The sequence below is a fragment of the Salvelinus namaycush genome, chromosome 2, assembly GCF_016432855.1.
Source record: "Salvelinus namaycush isolate Seneca chromosome 2, SaNama_1.0, whole genome shotgun sequence".
NCBI classification, from domain to species: Eukaryota; Metazoa; Chordata; class Actinopteri; order Salmoniformes; family Salmonidae; genus Salvelinus; species Salvelinus namaycush.
The window spans coordinates 54,595,903-54,618,360 of NC_052308.1; the positions used below are offsets into that span (position 1 = coordinate 54,595,903).

A 22,458-nucleotide genomic window follows, 5' to 3' on the forward strand; every position below is an offset into this window, starting at 1 on the left:
TTTTCTATATGATTAAGGTCAGGGCTTTGTTATGGCCACTCTAATACCTTGACTTTGTTGTCCTTAAGCCATTTTGCCACAACTTTGGAAGTATGCTTGGGGTCATTGTCCATTTGGAAGACCCATTTGCGACCAAGCTTTAACTTTCTGACTGATGTCTTGAGATGTTGTTTCAATATATCCACATAATTTTCCATCCTCATGACGCCATCTATTTTGTGAAGTGCACCAGTCCCTCCTGCATCAAAGCACCCCCACAACATGATGCTGCCACCCCCGTGCTTCACGGTTGGGATGGTGTTCTTCAGCTTGCAAGCCTCCCCATTTTTCCTCCAAGCATAACGATGGTCATTATGGCCAAACAGTTCTATTTTTGTTTCATCAGACCAGCGGACATTTCTCCAAAAAGTATGATCTTTGTCCCCATGTGCAGTTGCAAACCTTAGTCTGGCATTTTTATGGCGGTTTTGGAGCAGTGGCTTCTTCCTTGCTGAGCGGCCTTTCAGGTTATGTCGATATAGGACTCGTTTTACTGTGGATATCGATACTTTTGTACCTGTTTCCTCCAGCATCTTCACAAGGTCCTTTGCTGTTGTTCTGGGATTGATTTGCACCTTTCGCACCAAAGTATGTTAATCTCTAGGAGACAGAACACGTCTCCTTCCTGAGCGGTATGACAGCTGCGTGGTCCCATGCTGTTTATACTTGTGTACTATTGTTTGTACAGATGAACGTGGTACCTTCAGGTGTTTGGAAATTGCTCCCAAGGGTGAACCAGGCTTGTGGAGGTCTACAATTTTTTTTTTTAGGTCTTGGCTGATTTCTTTTGATTTTCCCATGATGTCAAGCAAAGAGGCACTGAGTTTGAATGTAGGCCTTGAAATACATCCACAGGTACACCTCCAATTGACTGAAATTATGTCAATTGGCCAATCAGAAGCTTCTGAAGCCATGACATCATTTTCTGGAATTGTCCAAGCTGTGTAAAGGCGCAGTCAACTTAGTGTATGTAAACTTCTGACCCACTGGAATTGTGATACAGTGCATTATAAGTGAAATAATCTGTCTGTGAACAATTGTTGGAAAAATTACAAAGTAAATGTCCTAACCGACTTGCCAAAACTATAGTTTGTTAATTAACAAGAAATTTGTGGAGTGGTTGAAAAACGAGTTTTAATGATTCCAACCTAAGTGTATTTAAACCTCCGACTTCAGCTGTATCAACATATAAGGGCAGGTGTAATATTCATTATTCAGCTGATTCATCCCAATGAAAGCTTTAGGGTCAATGCAATCCTTCTAATCATCTGAACTCCTGTATGCATTTCCAGTTGATATAGACTATTTAGCCTTTAAGTGTAATATCTATACTTCATCTTTAGACATACGTTATATGTTGGTATAACAAAACGTCTTAATAAATAATCTGTACCAGTTATTGACATGATCAAATCCACCACTGTTGTCCACTCTTTTTTCTAATACTAGTCTCACACCCTTCTCTTATCTTCTTCCTCTTTTGGCCTGCGCCCGCTAGAGAGATACACACATGGAGAACTCTGAGTGTGGGGTATTGTATGTTTATTTTTAGCTACGCATCTTGAGATTGTGCCTCACCATTTCTGTTGGGACTCATCTGTGATCAGATACGTCATTCATGTCCAACACATGCACGGAAATTCACGAGGCCATTACTTTTTTGATACTCAGACCGTCACTGTCGATTGCACCATTTTGGATTTCTAGCTTTTGTCTGCATCACTGTGATTGTACAAAATGCCACTCTCAATGTCAGTCTTATTCGTTGACTTATTATTGATATTTTTTACCTAGCCTCCTATGCATTGTCAGTTCAGTATTAGATACATTATCTGCAATGATCTATAGTGAATTTTATGTCTTGCATTATAAGTACACCTTTCAGTAAGGGTTTTCATTCATATTTTGTTGTTTTGCATTGCATAACCCCCCCTGGCGCAACAATGAACTGGCCTTGCAGCTACTATTTTTACTCTTTACCTGCACTTACTCACCAAGAGAAAGGCTTAACTCTGCTCCACTTTCTATGTCAAATTAGTAATTTTCACTAATAATGTCACAACCTATTTGGAGTGGTGCACTAATTCGGATTCATTAAGCGTTCACCGCAATAGCCCATTTGTTTGGTGAGTGGGTTGTATTCATTACTCTAAACTATGCCTCTCATATACACACACATTTATTCACCTACCTATAGGCATGAGTCAGTGTCTTTGTGGTTCAACCAGAAGCTTGTTATAGTGAGTCTATCCTATTATAATCTAAAGCTATGAATTGAATCATGACAAACAAGCAGATGAGCCACTTAACTTTTGGAGATATATTTGCAACGGTAGCCAAATTAGATTAAACATGCTATCAAATCAATTGACCTAGTAGTGACATAAATCATTACTACGTAGAATTGCAGGAAATTCGTTTTCAACGGTAATTATTTCAAGCTTTCGGTATTTAAAAAAATATATATATTATTTTGCTTTTGGTGTGGTGTATTCATGCATCTCAAACTAAACTCAGCAAAAAAAAGAAATGTCTTCTCACTGTCAACAGCGTTTATTTTCAGCAGACTTAACATGTGTAAATATTTGTATGAACATAAGATTCAACAACTGAGACATAAACTGAACAAGTCCCACAGACATGTGACTAACAGAAATGGAATAATGTGTCCCTGAACAAAGGGGGGGTCAAAATCAAAAGTAACAGGCCACCAGCTGCATTAAGTAGTGCAGTGCATCTCTTCCTCATGGACTGCACCAGATTTGCCAGTTCTTGCTGTGAGATGTTACCCCACTTTTCCACCAAGGCACCTGCAAGTTCTCTGACATTTCTGGGGGGAATGGCCCTAGCCCTCACCCTCCGATCCAACAGGTCCCAGATGTGCTCAATGGGATTGAGATCCGGGCTCTTCGCTGGCCATGGCAGAACACTGACATTCCTGTATTGCAGGAAATCACGCACAGAACGAGCAGTATGGCTGGTGGCATTGTCATGCTGGAGGGTCATGTCAGGATGAGCCTGCAGGAAGGGTACCACATGAGGGAGGAGGAAGTCTTCCCTGTAACGCACAGCTTTGAGATTGCCTGCAATGAAAACAAGCTCAGTCCGATGATGCTGTGACGCACCGCCCCAGACCACAACGGACACTCCACCTCCAAATCGATCCAGCTCCAGAGTACAGGCCTTGGTGTAACGCTCATTCCTTCGACAATAAACGCAAATCCGACCAACCGTGACTTGTCAGTGAAGAGCACTTTTTGCCAGTCTTGTCTGGTCCAGCGACAGTGGGTTTGTACCCATAGTCAACGTTGTTACCGGTGATGTCTGGTGAGGACCTGCCTTACAACAGGCCTACAAGCCCTCAGTCCAGCCTCTCTCAGCCTATTGCGGACAGTCTGAGCACTGATGGAGGGATTGTGCGTTCCTGGTGTAACTCGGGCAGTTGTTGTCATCCTGTCCCGCAGGTGTGATGTTCAGATGTACCGATCCTGTGCAGGTGTTGTTACACGTGGTCTGCCACTGCGAGGACAATCAGCTCTCCGTCCTGTTTCCCTGTAGCGCTGTCTTCGGCGTCCCACAGTACGGACATTGCAATTTATTGCCCTGGCCACATCTGCAGTCCTCGTGTCTCCTTGTAGCATGCCTAAGGCACGTTCACGCAGATGATCAGGGACCCTGGGTATCTTTCTTTTGGTGTTATTCTGAGTCAGTAGAAAGGCCTCTTTAGTGTCCTAAGTTTTCATAACTGTGACCATCTGACTGTAAGCTGTTAGTGTCTTAACAACCGTTCCACAGGTGCATGTTCATTAATTGTTTATGGTTCATTGAACAAGCATGGGAAACAGTGTTTAAACCCTTTACAATGAAGATCTTATATTAGGATTTTTATGAATTCTTTGAAAGACAGAGTCCTGAAAAAGGGACATTTCTTTTTTTGCTGAGTTTATAACCTAAATGCATTATTACCTTCAACTTGGCCGAATTCCAATTGCCCACCCTGACATACTGTACCAAGCTAGAACGGGCCCTGCGTCTCAACCAATAGCCAATGTAGGCTAAATCTCCCAAGCAGGGCTACAGCAACTTCCAGATAGGGTCAGTCTCCTTGGGCTTTGCGGTGGCCACTCTGGTTTGGAGTCCTCGGCAGAACGGTGTCACCGTAACAAAGTGGTCACATATCGTTTTAGGTTCCACTGTGCAAGAGGGGGTCCATGGAGTTTCATGAACATCAAAGCAGACACACGGTGAAGTTAAATGTTTTTTTCAACGTTCTGATTGGCCAAGGTGGTCAAGCCTCTGACGGGCCTCTGCTGTAGCCTATAGTTCTTCATCATTCTCGCCACCATCAGAGAGAAGACAGGGAAGAAACCACCATTTACCTTCCTCTAGGCTGCTATACATATTTATTTAGTTTGTCATTTTATTGTTTTTGATGGAATTTTAGTGGTAGTTAAATAAAATGTATTTAGAATTTTACCATTGTTTTACCAGATCAGTGTATTCTCAAATTGAAAAAAGTTAGACTGCTGCTCCTCCGAGCTCCGGCAGCACTACACCCCTTGTAATATTTCTCCATAAACAAAATGTAATGTAAAATATCCTCACCCACACCGACTCATCTCCAAAACTATCAACTTCAGCCTCGCTTTCTCAGCAGATCCCATCGCCCTACCAATACTAATTGTTTCCAATTTCAAATCCTCACATTCAATACCACTTTAGTCCAGACAATATACCTTTCAGAACATTAAGACGGTGTAACCAAATACAATTAGTAATTTATTGGTGCCCTGGTGCAAACGTAGGCTGTTAACATTACAGATGAATGCTCTGCAAGGCCATTCAGTCATGGGCTTAGGGCGATCACATTTAAAATGCCGGACAAAGGGATGATTATGCAAGACATTTGCAGGACAATTTAGCCCCCCCCCCCCCCCCACACACACACACACAGAAATACCACTGCACCAAACAAGCTAATTGAAGCATGCCTATAGGCTACTACAATGTGTTTTGCCTCGCACAAAATTTGGTGATACAGAAATCTGCGAATATTTGGCCAAGGAAACATTTCTGGTTGGTCTCAGGAAATGTAAAATAGTTAGGAAAGCCATATTGAGAGACGTAGCAGCACATATTTTGAATAAGCAACTAATGCACATGGAGAGCCTCACAGGTTTGACAAAATCACCTTATATGGCTATTTTCAAAAAAGATTTGCTCATCATTTTTTGTAAATAGTTAACTGTCCTCCAAGTTTAGCTGGAATTTGCGTTCATGTCATGTCGGAAACTCAAACTCTGAAATGTCCGACTTGCTAACCTAGGCGGAAGAGTCGGATCCCAAGTTTCCCATTTGGGAGGTACCAGAATCAACCAATAGGAAGCGCTACGCAAATCTCCGTTCATTTTAACTCGGCGGCCCCGAATTTCCGACATGATGTAAATCCATCATTAGACCAAAAGGATTTGACAAATGTGTTTGACCATATGACATTGGCCTACATCTAGTCTTGCGCTGCGCAGAATATCAGATCTCAACAACGATTGGAGAAGGGTTTAACATCACTAGTACCATATCTTTATGATATACACTGAGTGTACTAAACATCAAGAACACCTTAGTAATATTGAGGTGCACCCCACGTTAGGTGGTGGACCATTCTTGATACACACGGGAAACTGTTGAGCGTGAATAACCCAGCAGCGTTGCAGTTGTTGACACAAACCGGTGCGACTGGCAACTACTACCATACCCCGTTCAAAGGCACTTAAATCTTTTGTCTTGCCCATTTACCCTCTGAAAGGCACACATACACAATCCATGTCTCAATTGTTTCAAGGCTTAAAAATCATTCTTTAACCGGTCTCCTCCCCTGCAGCTACACTGATTTGAAGTGAATTTAACAAGTGACATCAATAAGGGATCATAGCATTCACCTGGTCAGTCTGTCGTGGAAAAAGCAGGTGTTCATAATGTTTTGTACACTCAGTGTATATATCGTGACTGCAAAAGAGACAGGTTAGAATGTCTGACTGAAATATGGGACAAATCTAACTTTTTTTGTAATTAGATGTTTTAATTTGTTGATGAAATGTGGGACGTGATTGGTTGTGGGACAAGGGGCCAAAATGCAGGACTGTCTGACAAAATCCGGGACATGTGGTCACCCAACATGGGCGGAGTGAGATAAGTGTCCATTCAGTCACTGCATGTTTGCATGTGTGCATGGTATAATGAAATGTTTACAATTCATATGGATGCGTAGCGTGTGCGCGAGTGTGTATGTGCTTCCGATGTGTTTATACAGCAATGGTATTTATGTGTCATGTTTACATAGTATAACCTTTAAAGTTGTTCAGTGCCTTCAGAAAGTATTGCTACCCCTTGACTTATTCCACATTTTGTGTTACAGCCTGAATTCAAAATTGATTCAATATGTTTTCTCATTCATCTACACACAATAACCCATAATGACAAAATGAAAAGTGTTTTTAGACTTTTATTTGCAAATATAGAAATATCTCATTTACATAAGTATTCACACCCCTGAGTCAATACTTTGTAGAAGCACCTTTGGTGGAATGTACAGCACCTTTGATGGAATGTACAGTTGAAGTCTGAAGTTTACATACACCTTAGCCAAATACACATAAACTCAGTTTTTCACAATTCCTGACATTCAATCCTAGTAAAAATTCCCACAAACACACACATAAACACACACACAAAGACAAAGGATCATGTTCATAGCATTACATACATAGACACTTGAACCAAACCTTTGCAAAGTTTACATTAAAAGACAGAGGTTGGTTCCTCCTAGATGCTAACGCATTTATGCAGTTCTTCCACTTGTTCCAGTGAGTGGGTACTCCATGACCTCCATGACTCCAGTTGAAGTCGGAATATTACATACACCTTAGCCAAATACATTTAAACTCAGTTTTTCACAATTCCTGACATTTAATCCTAGTAAAAGTTCCCTGTCTTAGGTCAGTTAGGATCACCACTTTATTTTATGAATGTGAAATGTCAAAAAAGTAGTAGAGAGAATGATTTATTTCAGCTTTTATTTCTTTCATCACATTCCCAGTAGGTCAGAAGTTTACATACACTCAATTCGTATTTGGTAGCATTGCCTTTAAATTGTTTAACTTGGGTCAAACGTTTCAGGTAGCCTTCCACAAGCTTCACACTAAGTTGTGTGAATTTAATTTTGGCCCATTCCTCCTGACAGAGCTGGTGTAACTAGGTCAGGTTTGTAGGCCTCCTTGCTTGCACTCACTCTTTCAGTTCCGCCCAGAAAATTTCTATAGGATTGAGGTCAGGGCTTTGTGATGGCCACTCCAATACCTTGACTTTGTTGTCCCTAAGCCATTTTGCCACAACTTTGGAAGTATACTTGGTCATTGTCCGTTTGGAAGACCCATTTGCGACCAAGCTTTAACTTCCTGACTGATGTCTTGAAATGTTGCTTCAATATATCCACATAATTTTCCTGCCTCATGATGCATTCTATTTTGTGAAGTACACCAGTCCCTCCTGCAGCAAAGCACCCCCACAACATGATGCTGCCACCCCCGTGGTACACGGTTGGAATGGTATTCTTTGACTCCCCCTTTTTCCTCCAAACATAACGATGGTCATTATGGCCAAACAGTTCTATTTTTGTTTCATCAGACCAGAGGACATTTCTCCAAAAAGTATGATCTTTGTCCCCATGTGCAGTTGCAAACCGTCGTCTGGCATTTTTATGGCGGTTTTGTAGCAGTGGCTTCTTCTTTGCTGAGCGGCCTTTCAGGTTATGTCGATATAGGACTCGTTTTACTGTAGATATAGATACTCTTCTACTTGTTTCCAACAGCATCTTCACAAGGTCCTTTGCTGCTTCCGAGGTTGATTTGCACTTTTCGCACCAAGGCTGCGTGGTCCCATGGTGTTTATACTTGTGTACTATTGTTTGTACAGATGAACGTGGTACCTTCAGGCATTTGGAAATTGCTCCCAAGGATAAACCAGACTTGTCGAGGTCTACAATTTTTTTCTGAGGTCTTGGCTGATTGCTTTTGATTTTCCCATGATGTCAAGCAAAGAGGCACTGAGTTTGAAGGTAGGCCTTGAAATACATCCACAGGTACACCTCCAAATGACTCAAATTATGTCAATTAGCCATTCAGAAGCTTCTCAAGCCATCACATCATTTTCTGGAATTTTCCAAGCTGTTTAAAGGCACAGTCAACTTAGTGTATCTAAACTTCTGACCCACTGGACTTGTGATACAGTGCATTATAAGTGAAATAATCTGTCTGTAAACAATTGTTGGAAAAATGTATTGTCATGCACAAAGTAGATGTCCTAACTGACTTGCCAAAACTGTAGTTTGTTAACAAGAAATTTGTGGAGTGGTTGAGAAACAAGTTTTAATGACTCCAACCAAAGTGGATGTAAACTTCTGACTTCAACTGTAAATCTTCTCCCAAGTCTAAGGTTGTTTGCAGTCTGAAGCAGGTTCTCAGATTTACTTTCCAACAAGACAAAGACCGGAATGCTCTTACACTCAAATTTATATTATAATTTTCACCATTTCAGTGTTTTTTCCAGCTCCATTGAGTGAACACAGAAAAATTCTGTTACGTTTTTGACTGCCCTGCCTCTATTTTTTTTCATGAACATACAGTACTAGTCAGCAGTTTACATTGTAGAATACTAGTGAAGACATAAAAAAATGATATAACACATGGAATCGTGTAGTAACCAAAAAAGTGTTAAACGATTAAAAATAAAATGTAGATTCAAAGTAGCCACACTTTGCCTTGAAGACAGCTTTGCACACTCTTGGCATACTCTCAACCAGATTAATAAGGAATGCTTTTCCAACAGTCCTGAAGGAGTTTCCACATATGCTGAGCACTTGTTGGCTGCTTTTCCTCTACTCTGCGGTCCATCTCATCCCAAACCATCTCAATTTGGTTGAGGTTGAGTGATTGTGGAGGCCAGGTTCTGATGCAGCACTCCATCACTTTCCCTCTTGGTCAAATAGCCCTTACACAGCCTGGAGGTGTGTTGGGTCATTGTCCTGTTGAAAAACAAATGATAGTCCCACTAAGCGCAAACCAGATGGGATGGTGAATCGCTGCGGAATGCTGTGGTAGCCATACTGGTTAAGTGTGCTTTGATTTCTAAATAAATCATGGACAGTGTCACCAGCAAAGCATCATCACACCACCTCCTCCATGCTTCACGGTGGGAACTAGACATGCGGAGATCATCCGTTCACCTACTCTGCGTCTCAGAAAGACACTGCGGTTGGAACCAAAAATCTCGAATTTGGACTAATCAGACCAAAAGACAGATTTTCATTGGTCTAATGTCCGTTGCTCGTGTTTCTTGGCCCAAGCAAGCCTCTTCTTCTTATTGGTGTCCTTTAGTAGTGGTTTCTTTGCAGCAATTCGACCATGAAGGCCTGATTCACGCAGTCTCCTCTGAACAGTTGATGTTGAGATGTGTCTGTTACTTGAAAACTTAAGCATTTATTTGGGCTGCAATTTCTGAGGCTGGTAGCTCTAATGAACTTATCCTCTGCAGTAGAGTTATCTCTTGGTCGTCCATTCCTGTGGCGGGCCTCATGACAGCCAGTTTTGTCATAGCGCTTGATGGTTTTTGCGACTGCATTTTAAGTAACTTTTAAGTAAATTTTCCGTATTGACTGACCTTCATGTCTTAACCCTTGTGTGGTGTTCATGTTTTTGTTATTCACCCAATGTTCGCGGGTCTGATGGACCCATAACATTATTGTTTTTAAAACATTACAGCCATAACAATTTACGTAACAATAGTTAATTCTTAGATGACTTAAATCAATTACAAGCAATATAGACAGCATACATGGTTAATATTTGCCATTTACCTCTGCTAGATCACATGTATCAATAAAAGTGCTATTTGTTTTTTTTTTAAATAACATTTATAATCCAGACATGGGTGGAATATCATTGAAACAAGGTTTTCATCACTATTGATGTTTTATGTTTTGAGCTGAACAAATTGGAAGGACAATTTTTACATACAGTATTTTATGGAAATGATAAATGAGCCCCATTGAAAACAAATTAAGACCGGGCAGAGTTTGTGTGTTGCAAATGTATTTCTTGCACTTGATGCATATGTACGGTCTTCCTGTCCTTCTTGGGTCCACACACATCGCAACGCTTCTTGTTGCTACCGGCTGCAATCTAGAAGGATGCAAACATTTACTTCAAAGATTTTACTGACATCTCACTCACATATATAATTACAGCAGGCCAAGGTAGTAGAGTCAGACACACACACATGCAACAACATCACTCTCACTTACTTACGGTATTGGAGTTGTTGGTTCTGTGGGTCGGTGCGGATTGCACACCAGCATCCTCCTGAATCCTCCTCGCGATGGCTGCAGAAGCTGGGTTCCTTGGGATATGTTGCCTCCTCTGGATTTGAGGTCTTACCAATGCCTTGCCCATCTCCTCGAGAAAGAGCCGTCTCTTCTGGAGCTTCCCTCTCTTCCAATCTGGGTTCAACGCCATCCAGATGACAAACGCGTTGTATGCCGAGATGTCCAAGATGTTGAAGAATATCGCAAATGACCAGTGTAGAGTTGTCCTTTTGCAGCTGTAGCCAATCAACAGCTTGTCTAAATTGTCCACCCCTCCTTTTGTGGCGTTGTAATCCATTATGATTTCTGGTTTTTGATGTTCCTGGCCACAGATTATCCCATCCTTATGCTGCGTACTCATGAGTATCAAATTGGTTCCTTTATTTGGCACATAGGACACTAGGTAGGTGTCAGCTGTGAACGCAAATTTAGAGAAATTGATAGGCCTGTTCCGTGTATTCAACAGCTGAGGTGGTAACTCTGGCTTGTTTTTTCGTACTGTTCCTACCATCGTCAGCTTCCTCTTGAGGAGCTCCTGTCCCAGCTTGTATGAAGTAAAAAAGTTATTGCATGTGATGTTGTGGCCACTGAGTCCCTGTGTCACGTCCAGGACAACCCGAATCCCTTGGTTCATCTCAGGGGCTCCTCTATCTCGATTCCTCGTATACACTTGCAAGTCCCACGCATATGATGAAGCAGCCCAGCTCTTGATTCCATATTTAGCGGATTTAGACGGTATGCACTGCCTGAAGGGGCAGCGGCCCCTAAATGGCATAAGCTTCTCATCAACAGTAACGTTGGGTCCAGGGTTGCAAGAGGGGCAGGCGGTCCACCCACTTGTCCCACACTGACCTGCTTGCAACTAACTTGTCTCTGTCGCCAAGCTGCTCTGGTGTCTCGGTTATCAAAGTGGATAGTCCTGGAAATGTGCAAGTTTTCCAGAGACATTGTTGCACGGAAAAGTTCTCTGCCAGTTTCTGCATCCCATAGGGATTCTGTGGATTCCCCATTGGGTCTGAAAACACCAGCAAGGATAAGAACCCCAAAGTATGCATGTAATTGAGTTTGGTCCACTTCCTTCCATCTCTCTCAGAAAACATTACTTTCCTCCAAATTAGTGCAGTCAAGGATCATTTTCTGGATGGTGTCTGTGATGAACAGTTCAAAATAATACTTTATGTCCTGCACATGAGTAACCGCCATCCGTGTCGGCCATGGATGCATCCTTATTACATTAGCAGCCATGCGGGGTGGCTAATTTCTTGGGCAAGAAGACCATTCAATTTCACAATATATTTGTTTTTACATCCATATTTCTCCTCCTGCGGGCTGCTGATGAGCTGGCTGCTGAAGGGCTGGTCCTGGGTCTGGCTGAGGGTCAATCTCATCCTCTTCTTCCAACTCACTGTCAGACTCCGAGTTGACAGAGATATGATCCTCATTTGTGACTCACAACCTGGATTTGGTTTTATGTAGCACAATTTGAAATTGTGTTTTTACATTGGATGAAAGTAGACTCAGCTACAAATTGGTATATCATTCACTGCATTTTTGGAACAATGGGATAGTAATTCTGCTTTGAAAGTTGATTAACTTGTAAACTCAATTTTGAGAAAATGGCCTTTACTGACACCGGCCATATTCAACGGGTGTTGTGCACTTTAGCTTAAGACATGTAGCTAGGTAAACAACGTGTAAGATCACACACGTAACATTAGCTAACGAGCCAGCCGTCTAACATTAGCTAGTTAAACAACAATGAACATACATCGTTACTACCCTGCATGAATCAGCTGTGAGCTAACCAACCAGTTTCAATGTTAGCTAGCTAACGTTAGGCTCTAACTAGCAAAGCAAACGGCTCTGGGATACGAATAATAACGTCATACAGGTAAAGTTAGCTAGGGAGCCAGCCAGCTAATGTTAACTAGCTAGCTAACGGTACACTTTAGCTTGAAATGAAACCACTTAAAAATTGTTTCACCTGTCAAAATTAGAAACATGTCATATCTGAAAATGTAGCTAGCTATCTTACCTGTATACATCATCTCGCATGATGGACGTGTCTCCCTGTCAGGAATGCCATACCACGGTTGCCCTTAGTTTGAAGATAATCCGGAGACAGGTGACAGGTGATTTCTCCATCTCTTTAGCTATCATACTCTAATTCCACTGATTTCAAAACTCGATCCTCCAGAAAGTGGAGAGTAACACTTATGCAGCTCCACTACACTATACATTTTTAAAGCCGTGTTCGACAGGATTGCCAACAGACTCCCCAACTAAAATAGACAGAAGCCTTCAATATGGTAGACCAATCCGAACCTCTCTCGGCATGTCCAGCCCACTCATTATCTCAGCCAATCATGGCTAGTGGGAAGGTTGCTCACTTTTTTCTGTGGTTTAATCAACAAGGCTCGTAATTTAACAATTTTATTGGTATTTACAGATGGCATACAAGTTTGTTATTAAGGCACATGAAAGTTCACATGTTCCAGAAGGCATTTCTGCCAAAAAACACATTTGGATAAAAATAAAAACTTCCTGTGAAGTCGTGACTTGCGCATACACCTAGTTTCTTGAAACGGGTCACATATTCGGAAAATTCTTAATTTTCCAAAGTGGGAGACGTTCCTTCCGCACTCTTTTCCAGCTACAATAGTCATTTACAACATTAACAATGTCTACACTGTATTTCTGATCAATTTGATGTTATTTTAATAGACAAATGTGCTTTTCTTTCAAAAACAAGGACTTTTCTAAGTGACCGCAAACTTATTAACAGGACTGTCAAACAGAGGAAAGGATTGGAGGCTAATTTTCCATTGAATCAAATACTATATCTGACTGCAGAACATACAGATCTATTATGTTGATTATATCGATTATGACCTTGGATATCTACACGTCTTTTTTAACCAGCACTGGGTTTTTCCCAGTGATAGGGGCAATTGTCAAAATTCCATGGCCAAGTCAACTGAAATCAATTCTATATTTGGTTTGATGTTGGATGAAGGTGATTTGGCCATTTAAAAATTGTTTTACAATTGCCCCTATCACTTCCATTGATTGTTCGCTACCGGTGACTACAGTTAGCTGAAGTTTGTGCCTGTTTAAAGAAAACTACTTTTTCGATTGAGGAACCATCTAACACCAAGTTGTAAAATTCTGAACTTCCCCTTTAAAAAAGAAAATACACATCATTGTTTGTGTAGTAAGTGGGTATCAATTTGTATAAAAAAAGACTATGCTAAACACATTGCTACTTATTATGAACAGACTAGGGTTGTACTGAATGCTGTAGGTATTTGTCACACATTTACTCCTTTGATATATCTGATGTCAACACGTTTGGGAACTACAAACCCTTAAAAGAAACAACAGATACCATCTGCTTTTCAGTCTCATCTCTGCTTGCTAACTCCTCACTGCTCGCTGCATGTCATTTGTGAATGTTCTACCTCTCAAAAGAACCCTTCCTAGAGAAATCCAACAGAATGCATGCACACACACGGAAGCACACTATAATTTCATCACTCAGGTTTGATTTAGTTCCTAAAGCAGTCAAAGTGTCAACAGTAGCATCGCTTTCTCTTTCCATCTCACTAAACAGAATGGCAGAACAGTATGTCATTAAAACATACCCCCTTCCTCTTACTCCCACTCCTCCTCCCATCCCTACTCTCCTATTTTTGTTTTCCCAGCCACCCACTGTCTGTTCAGACAATTCCATCTCTCAAGGAGTTTCAATTTTATTGGGAGCCAGATGTGCTATTTCTTCTTTAAATGCGGGTGAATTATGTGTATTCTTTTCTTTGATGAAATGGCTGCAAGGGTTTGAGTAGCGTACTGTTGGTTATATGTGCAACTGTATAGGAGCACCCAAATGTCCAGCCTTTACTATAGACTGGTGGATCATAGGCACATGCAGAACTTAATGGGAAGGTTGGTTTAACTAGTATTAGACTGTAGACAGACAGACAGACCAAAAAAAAACAGGCCAGCAGCAAATCAATGTCTTTAACCCGTTCTTGACATTTTTCTCCATCAGCTCTCCTTGATGCGGATGCTAAAGAACTAACTAATGTAATCTGTTTGTCCTTTTTTGGGTGCTCAATTTTGTCCCACTGGTCTACCTTCATGTTTCAGAAGAAATGCATATTCCTACTCTTATTACCTGTAAGTAGCATTTAAGGAAAGACCCTTTCCCAATTTTTTATATTTATCTTTTTTATTATCCTTGTTTCTCAATGTTCTTATATTACTAAACCACTGAGCCTATTTTAATTCCCCCTCTTAGCCCCATAGACATACACTTGTTCAGTTACTGTTTATGGAACAAAATTGAATACAACAGACTCTACAACTAGAGAGTTAGTGTTAATGTTTAGATCTAGGGCCTTTTTCATGGCCAGTTCTTCAATACTACATTTGTTTCTCAATCAGAAATGCCATGGTGGACAAAGCATCTCAACACCTACAAAAAGAACGTCTTCAGCCATGTATAATGTTTTGTAACTTGTCCTTTGTAGGCATTTTTTGAGGGGGAGTCAATAACAAGCTGTGCGTGTATATTATACTAAGCATCAGCCCAGGACTTAGCTTATAGCTTCAAATGGTCAAATAGTGTTTCTATGGAGACCTTTAATTTTTTGCTTCATGCTGCAAAGAGATGGCACATCTTGTTTGCCGTCTCTAACGATTATTACTGCTGCTAGTTGAAAATAGTTTCCCAATTTCTCAAGGCTTTATGTAGTTTATATCTGCATGGTGCAAAGACCACTTTCCTGTCTTAAGCAAAAATGCTTAACTGCAGTAGACATATCAGTGTTCAGTTCCTAACATAGCAAAACAGTAATCATGAAGACTTAACTGCCAGAAATCTTTAACCCTCAAAGAAATTACTACTTTACGCTTAATATATGCAATTAAATTGATGGCTATTACAATGCCGGCTATATTTCATAACGGATGAATTGTTTAATTTGCTTATTGACGAGTGTGCAGAAGCATGGATCTGGGATGTTTCAGGCATTTAAAGGGTTTTGGAAAACACAGTTCTGCAGCTGTATGTATTTTTTTCCTTGAAGCTCTTGAAATGTTGATGCATTTGATGCATCCATTCCCAGCAGCCGTTGCCTGGAGCTTACTCTTGAGCAGCAGTCTTGCAGGTTGAGTAGGAGGCCCACAGGCTAGTAAAGGCCACAACACTGAGACACTCTTCTCGGACGTGTAGTTGAAAAAACATTTTCCTGTTCACATGATTAATATTGTTAACAATATCAATGCAGTCAAACCTTTTTCTAATTTGAGCCTTCTCTTTGGGGTCCTACAATAGTGTTTCACAGAAAAAATATATACTAGCCTCAATCTTTGCACTACTCTGAATTTTGTAAGCCAGTCTTTGCTTGAAAAACAGCCCTAAAAACTATTTGCATCACCCATTCTGAGGTTTCAGTCTTACTTTCCAATGCCAGGAGAAGTTACAACACAAGAAACCTGATTACTTAATTCACACACTAACTCTTTCCAAAAGGCATTCCTTCAGACCTCTATTTATCCCTTTCGTGTGTGTGTGTGTGTGTGTGTGTGTGTGTGTATGTGTGCGCGCGCAAGTGACTGAGTGAGTGTTGCATGTTAACCATGCTGTGAAGACCCATCCGCGTCACCCATCCTGCTAAAGCGCATGCTGACTTACTCACCTCACCCACACGGCTGGCCGCTTACTCACTGTCTCTCAAAGGAGTTTTGTAATGAACATTTGCAAAACTGAGCTGGATATGTTTCTTGGTGAGCACACTTCATGTCCTGCATATGCATTATAAGACGAATGTAATAAAACTGCTTTCATGTGATAGAATTGAATATTAGAGTTTTACATTATAATTTGTATGATGTGACAGATGTCAGAAGCAGATGAGATCTGATATTCGTGTATGACCAATGATATAACACATTTGTAATTTATTTTGTTTTATAAGGATCTTGTTTAGCCCAATGACTAATCTTCCAAGAGTCCTTAAGAAATGTAAAAAATAAAAACATACAGAAATTAGAAAAACAACAAAAGCAAAGTAAAAGCATAAAAACACAAAATAACCACATTCCTATTACCTGTACATATTACGCCTTCCCCTCCCCCACATACATACATAATGTGCACATATGAATTTAAGTACAACATACAGTAACATATTGAGAGCTTGCGACAATATGCTCTTAGAACCACTCTAGTCGCTGAAATACATTTTATGAATTAATCTCTTAAGACAACTATTTGGCAAGTTTTTTTGGGAACCTTTTGACAAGGAGTTCCAGGACTCCACTGCGCTGAAACTAAAAGCTATTTTGCCCATCTCTAATTTGACTTTTGGTGGGTTGCATGTTTCATCACAATATTGTTTTGAATGTTCGTTTTGGACTGATGCCCGACTGAGCATTCTACTCAATGCATCGTCAATGAGCGCTGATGAAGATTTCATCACAAGTGCATTACAGTGGCTTGGAAATACAATGGCATTCAAAAGGAGGCTAACAATTAGTAGGAAAAGCTTTTGTCATCATTTTGATGTCACCAGATTGACTTTAGATGCAGTATAACGCTAGCTAGCTAAGATTGAGGGGAGGCCACCGGATTTTAGCTAGCTAATGTTAGCATATTTTTGACTAACTTTGCTAGCTAATAACAACATTGTCATCTGTCTAAAGTAAATTTGACGACATGATAATGCTGGCAAAGTTGTTTCCTACAAAATATTTGACTACTTTAGCAATGCCATCGTATTTCCAGGCAATTTAATTTAGACTAAACAGTAGTTAGCCTCTGTCCAGAATGACGGGGCTTATCACCACTTTAGGGCACCGCCGATAGAGGGCAGCTTGAGAACGTTCATACAATGGCATGACGCAAGTGATGGAGGTGCAACCTATAAATAGCAAAGCCAGTGCCATAAAGCACAATATGATATGCAGGCCATCCTCAGTGGGGTAACCTTACTTTTAATGAAGTGTTGGTTTGACATTCATTAAATATGGATTATCTTTACTCCATTGCCACTTACCAATATGCAAGGAATTTGTCATTTAAATTAGTCTATTATAGGAATATCCAATAGGCTGAACAATTGAGAGAACTCTTGTAATTAGAAAATATCGCTGACCTTTTGATGGCAGGAAGGGAAGTGAGAGGAATCTGAGCACTGTTTTGTTATGATAAAAGACAGACAGACAGACATGATAGGGAGGCCTCCTGGCCTCTTAAGCTATACATCATTACATTATAGAAGGTTCTTTATATGATGGAAGCCTAGATTTGGGAATGGGGTTGTGGGAGTTTGTGTAGTTAAATGCACATCACTTGTTTTAAGAAGTGCTGGGCCAAAGACAACTTACAGATGAAGTAGGGTCCGCACACATGACAGGCTGCCATTGTACATAAATAATAATTAGTTCTGAATTGACATACCTGTATAAGTGAAGGTAAATAATAGCTCCACTACATACATTCTATTGGGCTAGTTCAATATTTAAAGATTGGATCAAAATAGTATGCTCGCCTAATAGAATGTGGTGGAGCAATCATGTTTAGAGACAACAGAAGGCCATACAGACAGTGCAGAGAGGGAGAGAAGTCAGACCCATAGCAAAGAGGACGAAATGGTGTGCTGCACACTAGAGAACAGGGCATACTGTGTTAAAGATGATATGTGGCCTTACTGCTGTCTCTCTTTTTCTCTCCCTCACTACATCACACCTTCTATTCCCTTTCTAGTTCACTCCCAATATCTCCCTCTCCCTCTATCTGTCAGCCTGTTAGAGTATATTTCTTTCTGCCTCCATCATTCACTCTTTTTCTTTAATACTAGAGCCCCATGTCCTCATCTCTGCGACTCTTCTTTTTTTCTTCCACACCACTACCATTCCTCCTCTGCCCACTTTCAAAGTAAGAATAGCACTATAGCCACCAATCAATACTTGAAATTTGAAGCGCAGCTGTACAAGTACATTGTAAATTGGAGGAAAGGTCTGCCTGAAATAATGATGTCAAAATGATTACAGAAAAAAATATTTCAGAGGGCTCTTTCCGTGACAGCAAAGTAAAAGCACATCACATGTCCACCACTAACTCACACACCCACTACCTTCACACACATACAAACACAGACACACAAAGACGCTCGCTCGCACACACAAACAGCCAGCAATATCAGACACAGCTCCTTATTGCCACAATTTTAAGACCTGGAAACGTAATTGGAAAAAAGTGGAGGTGCCTACAGATCTGACCCTTCTGTTATTGCTTCTTGACTGAGGTTTTGCCGATGCAGCATTTGCCTCTGTCCTCAACCCCAGCTGCTGAGGAAGCAAAGGATCGCATTTGTTTGCAAATGACTATCACGCCTCCATATTCCACAAGGCCTACCCTCTTTAAAGACAGCTCATAAATGACAGCATTTCCTTAACTAATTCTGTTGAATGCGTTTACCTACAAGAGCTAAAGCATCAACCTTAGTCCTTCCAACTGATTTTCAAGGAATATTTTTTTGCGCAACGCTTCAGTATAGTCATCAACAGGCCTTACACAGACCTACACCTTTACAATAACGGAAGCCTTGACTAAGTGTTCAACTTCTGAAGCCTACTGCAGTTATTAGTCAGTCTGAAATTCTAGAGTGAGGTCGTTATAGAGGTTACATTCTGTAGTCTCAAACTGTTCTTTGAAATAGACTGACTTACAGTGAAGTATTTGTTAGAATACCGTTCAAGCTCAAGTAAAATGGTAAGCTACTGTTGCTTTTTACGCATTCAGAACTGTCAAATTAAGTTCCTGATTTGCTTTGTTCCACATGGCAAACTTCTGACTTTGAAATCCACATGTTTCTTTATAATATCATTGAGACATCCCAAAAATATTATTGGCCAAATCTACCATCAGTCACTATGACTACAAGGTTTTTATTCCCCAATCACAGTCCAGAAATAGTGATCTCACCACATGGAATAAATCACTGCAGATTATTGAACAGAATGCATTCTCTTTTGCCTGAAAGGCACAAAATTAGCCCAAATGATTTAGTTACAAAATACTAGATACTGAACAATGTGTAACATGGCCACTCTTCACTTTTTACTCCTTTACCTTTTATGGTGTAGTACAAGTTTGTTGTATGTTGTGTGTACTTCAACTGCGCCATTGTCTCTGAGTGACACTGTTTCTTTTGGGTGGCGGCTGAAGGAAACTGGCCAAAAAACAGAAGGAGACGGCCAGCAGCAGCAGCACCCAGAGGGAGATGGGGCTGGTGAGCACGGCTGATAAGAGCACCACCAAAGTCAGCACTCTGCACAAGGACGACCCCTTCTCCACCAGCAGCCAGGACATCAACGGTTTCAGTGAGTCAAATAGGACCTACTACCAAGATTGCAAAATTCCCGAAACATTCCCAAAGTTCCCCAGAAGTTTTTCAGAAATCCCAGTTCTGGAAATCTAACTGGGAATCCTGGGAATTTTGCAACCCTTCCTACTAGTCTGTACCAATTCCTGTCAGTCCTAGCTTGTTTTTCTCTCCTCTCACTTCCTTGTGTTTGACTTAATCTCTTGATACCCCCTGTTCCACTCCTATTTCTCTAATTTAACATGCTGTTTAACATGCTGTTTCCTTTGCCTGGAGTTTATTTCTCACTTAATCTCACTATTTGTGTGTTGTTCTGTTTTCTTTGGTATTTATCTCCTTTAAAGGAGAAGTTTACCCAAAATCCTGAAATTTCCAAGTGATTCCATACATTGAAAGTAGTTCAGTGGAGTTTTTGTCCTCTCCCCCTCTCTCACTGTAGTGCTGTACTGAAACAGCTACAAAAACTGGTCACGTGACTAGCATTGCTGGGTCCAGGCATTGCTGGATCCAGGCATCACTTTGATCCGTTGCCAGTGAATTCATGAATCAGAAATTCGTTTTTTATTGAAAGCGTGCAGCTGAATTAGCTATTTTTGTCAAAAGTACTATTGGTTTTCAGTCAGGAAATGTGTACTTTTCCACCTAAAACATTTATGATTATTTGATATCAGTATTTTATGTAGCAGACTGCCACAGCAGCGGAGATGGGTAACAACTGCACATGTGGGGGAGACCCTGCTATGTAGAAACATTATAGATATGCTCTTATATGGAGCTTGATGTCACAGATTCAAGTTTCGTTGGAGTAAGCAGGAGCTGGTGCAAAAGTCGATAGTTAGGCATATCATAGTTAAAGTTAGTTACGCAAAGTGGGAAAAGAGATGGCAGCAAGAGCAAGGTGGTGTTCGGTCCTTGGCTGCACTTTATACAGGAAATCAAGGGAAGAAGGCACCAAATGTCACTGTTTTCTGCTAAAAGATGGAGAGATGCAGAAGATGATTAGTAGGAATTCGAAATAGTAAAGACGATGTAAATACTCCTGCAGCCAACCTTGCATCACTGCGTGTGTGTAGCAAGCACTTCAGCAACAATGGCCATGAGCGCGATATGCAATCAGAAATTATGGGGACAGAAAACCGAAGGATACTAAAAGATACAGCTGTTATTGTATTTACATGGACTGGATCTGGCGCAGTGCCAAAATACAAAATAGAAAAGTGACAAAGCAAGCGTATGGAGGTTCAGTGCATTCTGGAAGTATTCAGACCCCTTGACTTTTTCCACATTTTGTTACATTACAGCCTTATTCTAAAATTGATTAAATTGTTTTTTTCCCCCTCATCAATGTACACACAATACCCCATAATGACAAAGTAAAAACAGGTTTTTAGACATTTTTGCAAATGTATATACTTTTTTGGGTGGAAATATCCCATTTACATAAGTATTCAGACCCTCTACTCAGTACTTTGTTGAAGGACATTTGGCAGCGATTACAGCCTCAATTCTTCTTGGGTATGATGCTACAAGCTTGGCACACCTGTATTTGGGGAGTTTCTCCCATTCTTCTCTGCAGATCCTCTCAAGCTCTTGTCAGGTTGGATGGGGAGTGTTGCTGCACAGATATTTTCAGGTCTCTCCAGAGATGTTCGGTCAGGTTCAAGTCCGGGCTCTGGCTGGGCCACTCAATCAAATCAAATGTATTTATATAGCCCTTCTTACATCAGCTGATATATCAAAGTGCTGTACAGAAACCCAGCCTAAAACCCCAAACAGCAAGCAATGCAGGTGTAGAAGCACGGTGGCTAGGAAAAACTACCTAGAAAGGCCAAAACCTAGGAAGAACCCCAGAGAGGAACCAGGCTATGAGGGGTGACCAGTCCTCTTCTGGCTGTGCCGGGTGGGATTATAACAGAACATGGCCAAGATGTTCAAATGTTCATCGATGACCAGCATGGTCAAAAAATAATCACAGTAGTATCTGCTGTCTCTAGAGAGTTGAAAACAGCAGGTCTGGGACAGGTAGCACGTCAGGTGAACAGGTCAGGGTACCATAGCCGCAGGCAGAACAGTTGAAACTGGAGCAGCAGCACGGCCAGGTGTACTGGGAACAGCAAGGAGTCATCATGCCAGGTAGTCCTGAGGCATGGTCCTAGGGTTCAGGTCCTCCGAGAGAGAGAAAGAAAGAGAGAAAGAGAGAGAGAATTAGAGAGAGCATACTTAAATCCACACAGGACACCGGATAAGACAGGGGCAATACTCCAGATATAACAGACTGACTCTAGCCCCCCGACACATAAACTACTGCAGCATAAATACTGGAGGCTGAGACAGGAGGGGTCAGGAGACACTATGGCCCCATCCGATGATACCCCTGGACAGGGCCAAACAGGCAGGATATAACCCCACCCACTTTTCCAAAGCACAGCCCCCACACCACTAGAGGGATATCTTCAACCACCAACTTACCATCCTGAGACAAGGCCGAGTATAGCCCATAAAGATCTCCGCCACGGCACAACCCAAGGGGGGGGCGCCAACCCAGACAGGAAGACCACGTCAGCGACTCAACCCACTCAAGTGACACACCCCTCCTAGGGACGGCATGGA

General features: G+C 41.2%; 1 protein-coding gene across 1 annotated transcript in view; it reads left to right on the forward strand.

The window, feature by feature from the left end:
* Nucleotides 1–22,458, forward strand: part of LOC120022190 (receptor-type tyrosine-protein phosphatase T-like) — a 356,205-nt gene that overhangs the window by 261,073 nt on the left and 72,674 nt on the right. Inside the window, exon 16 of the mRNA XM_038966074.1 lies at nt 19,692–19,846. Within this exon, the coding sequence (XP_038822002.1) occupies nt 19,692–19,846 (155 nt within the window). The remainder of the gene's footprint in view (nt 1–19,691; nt 19,847–22,458) is intronic.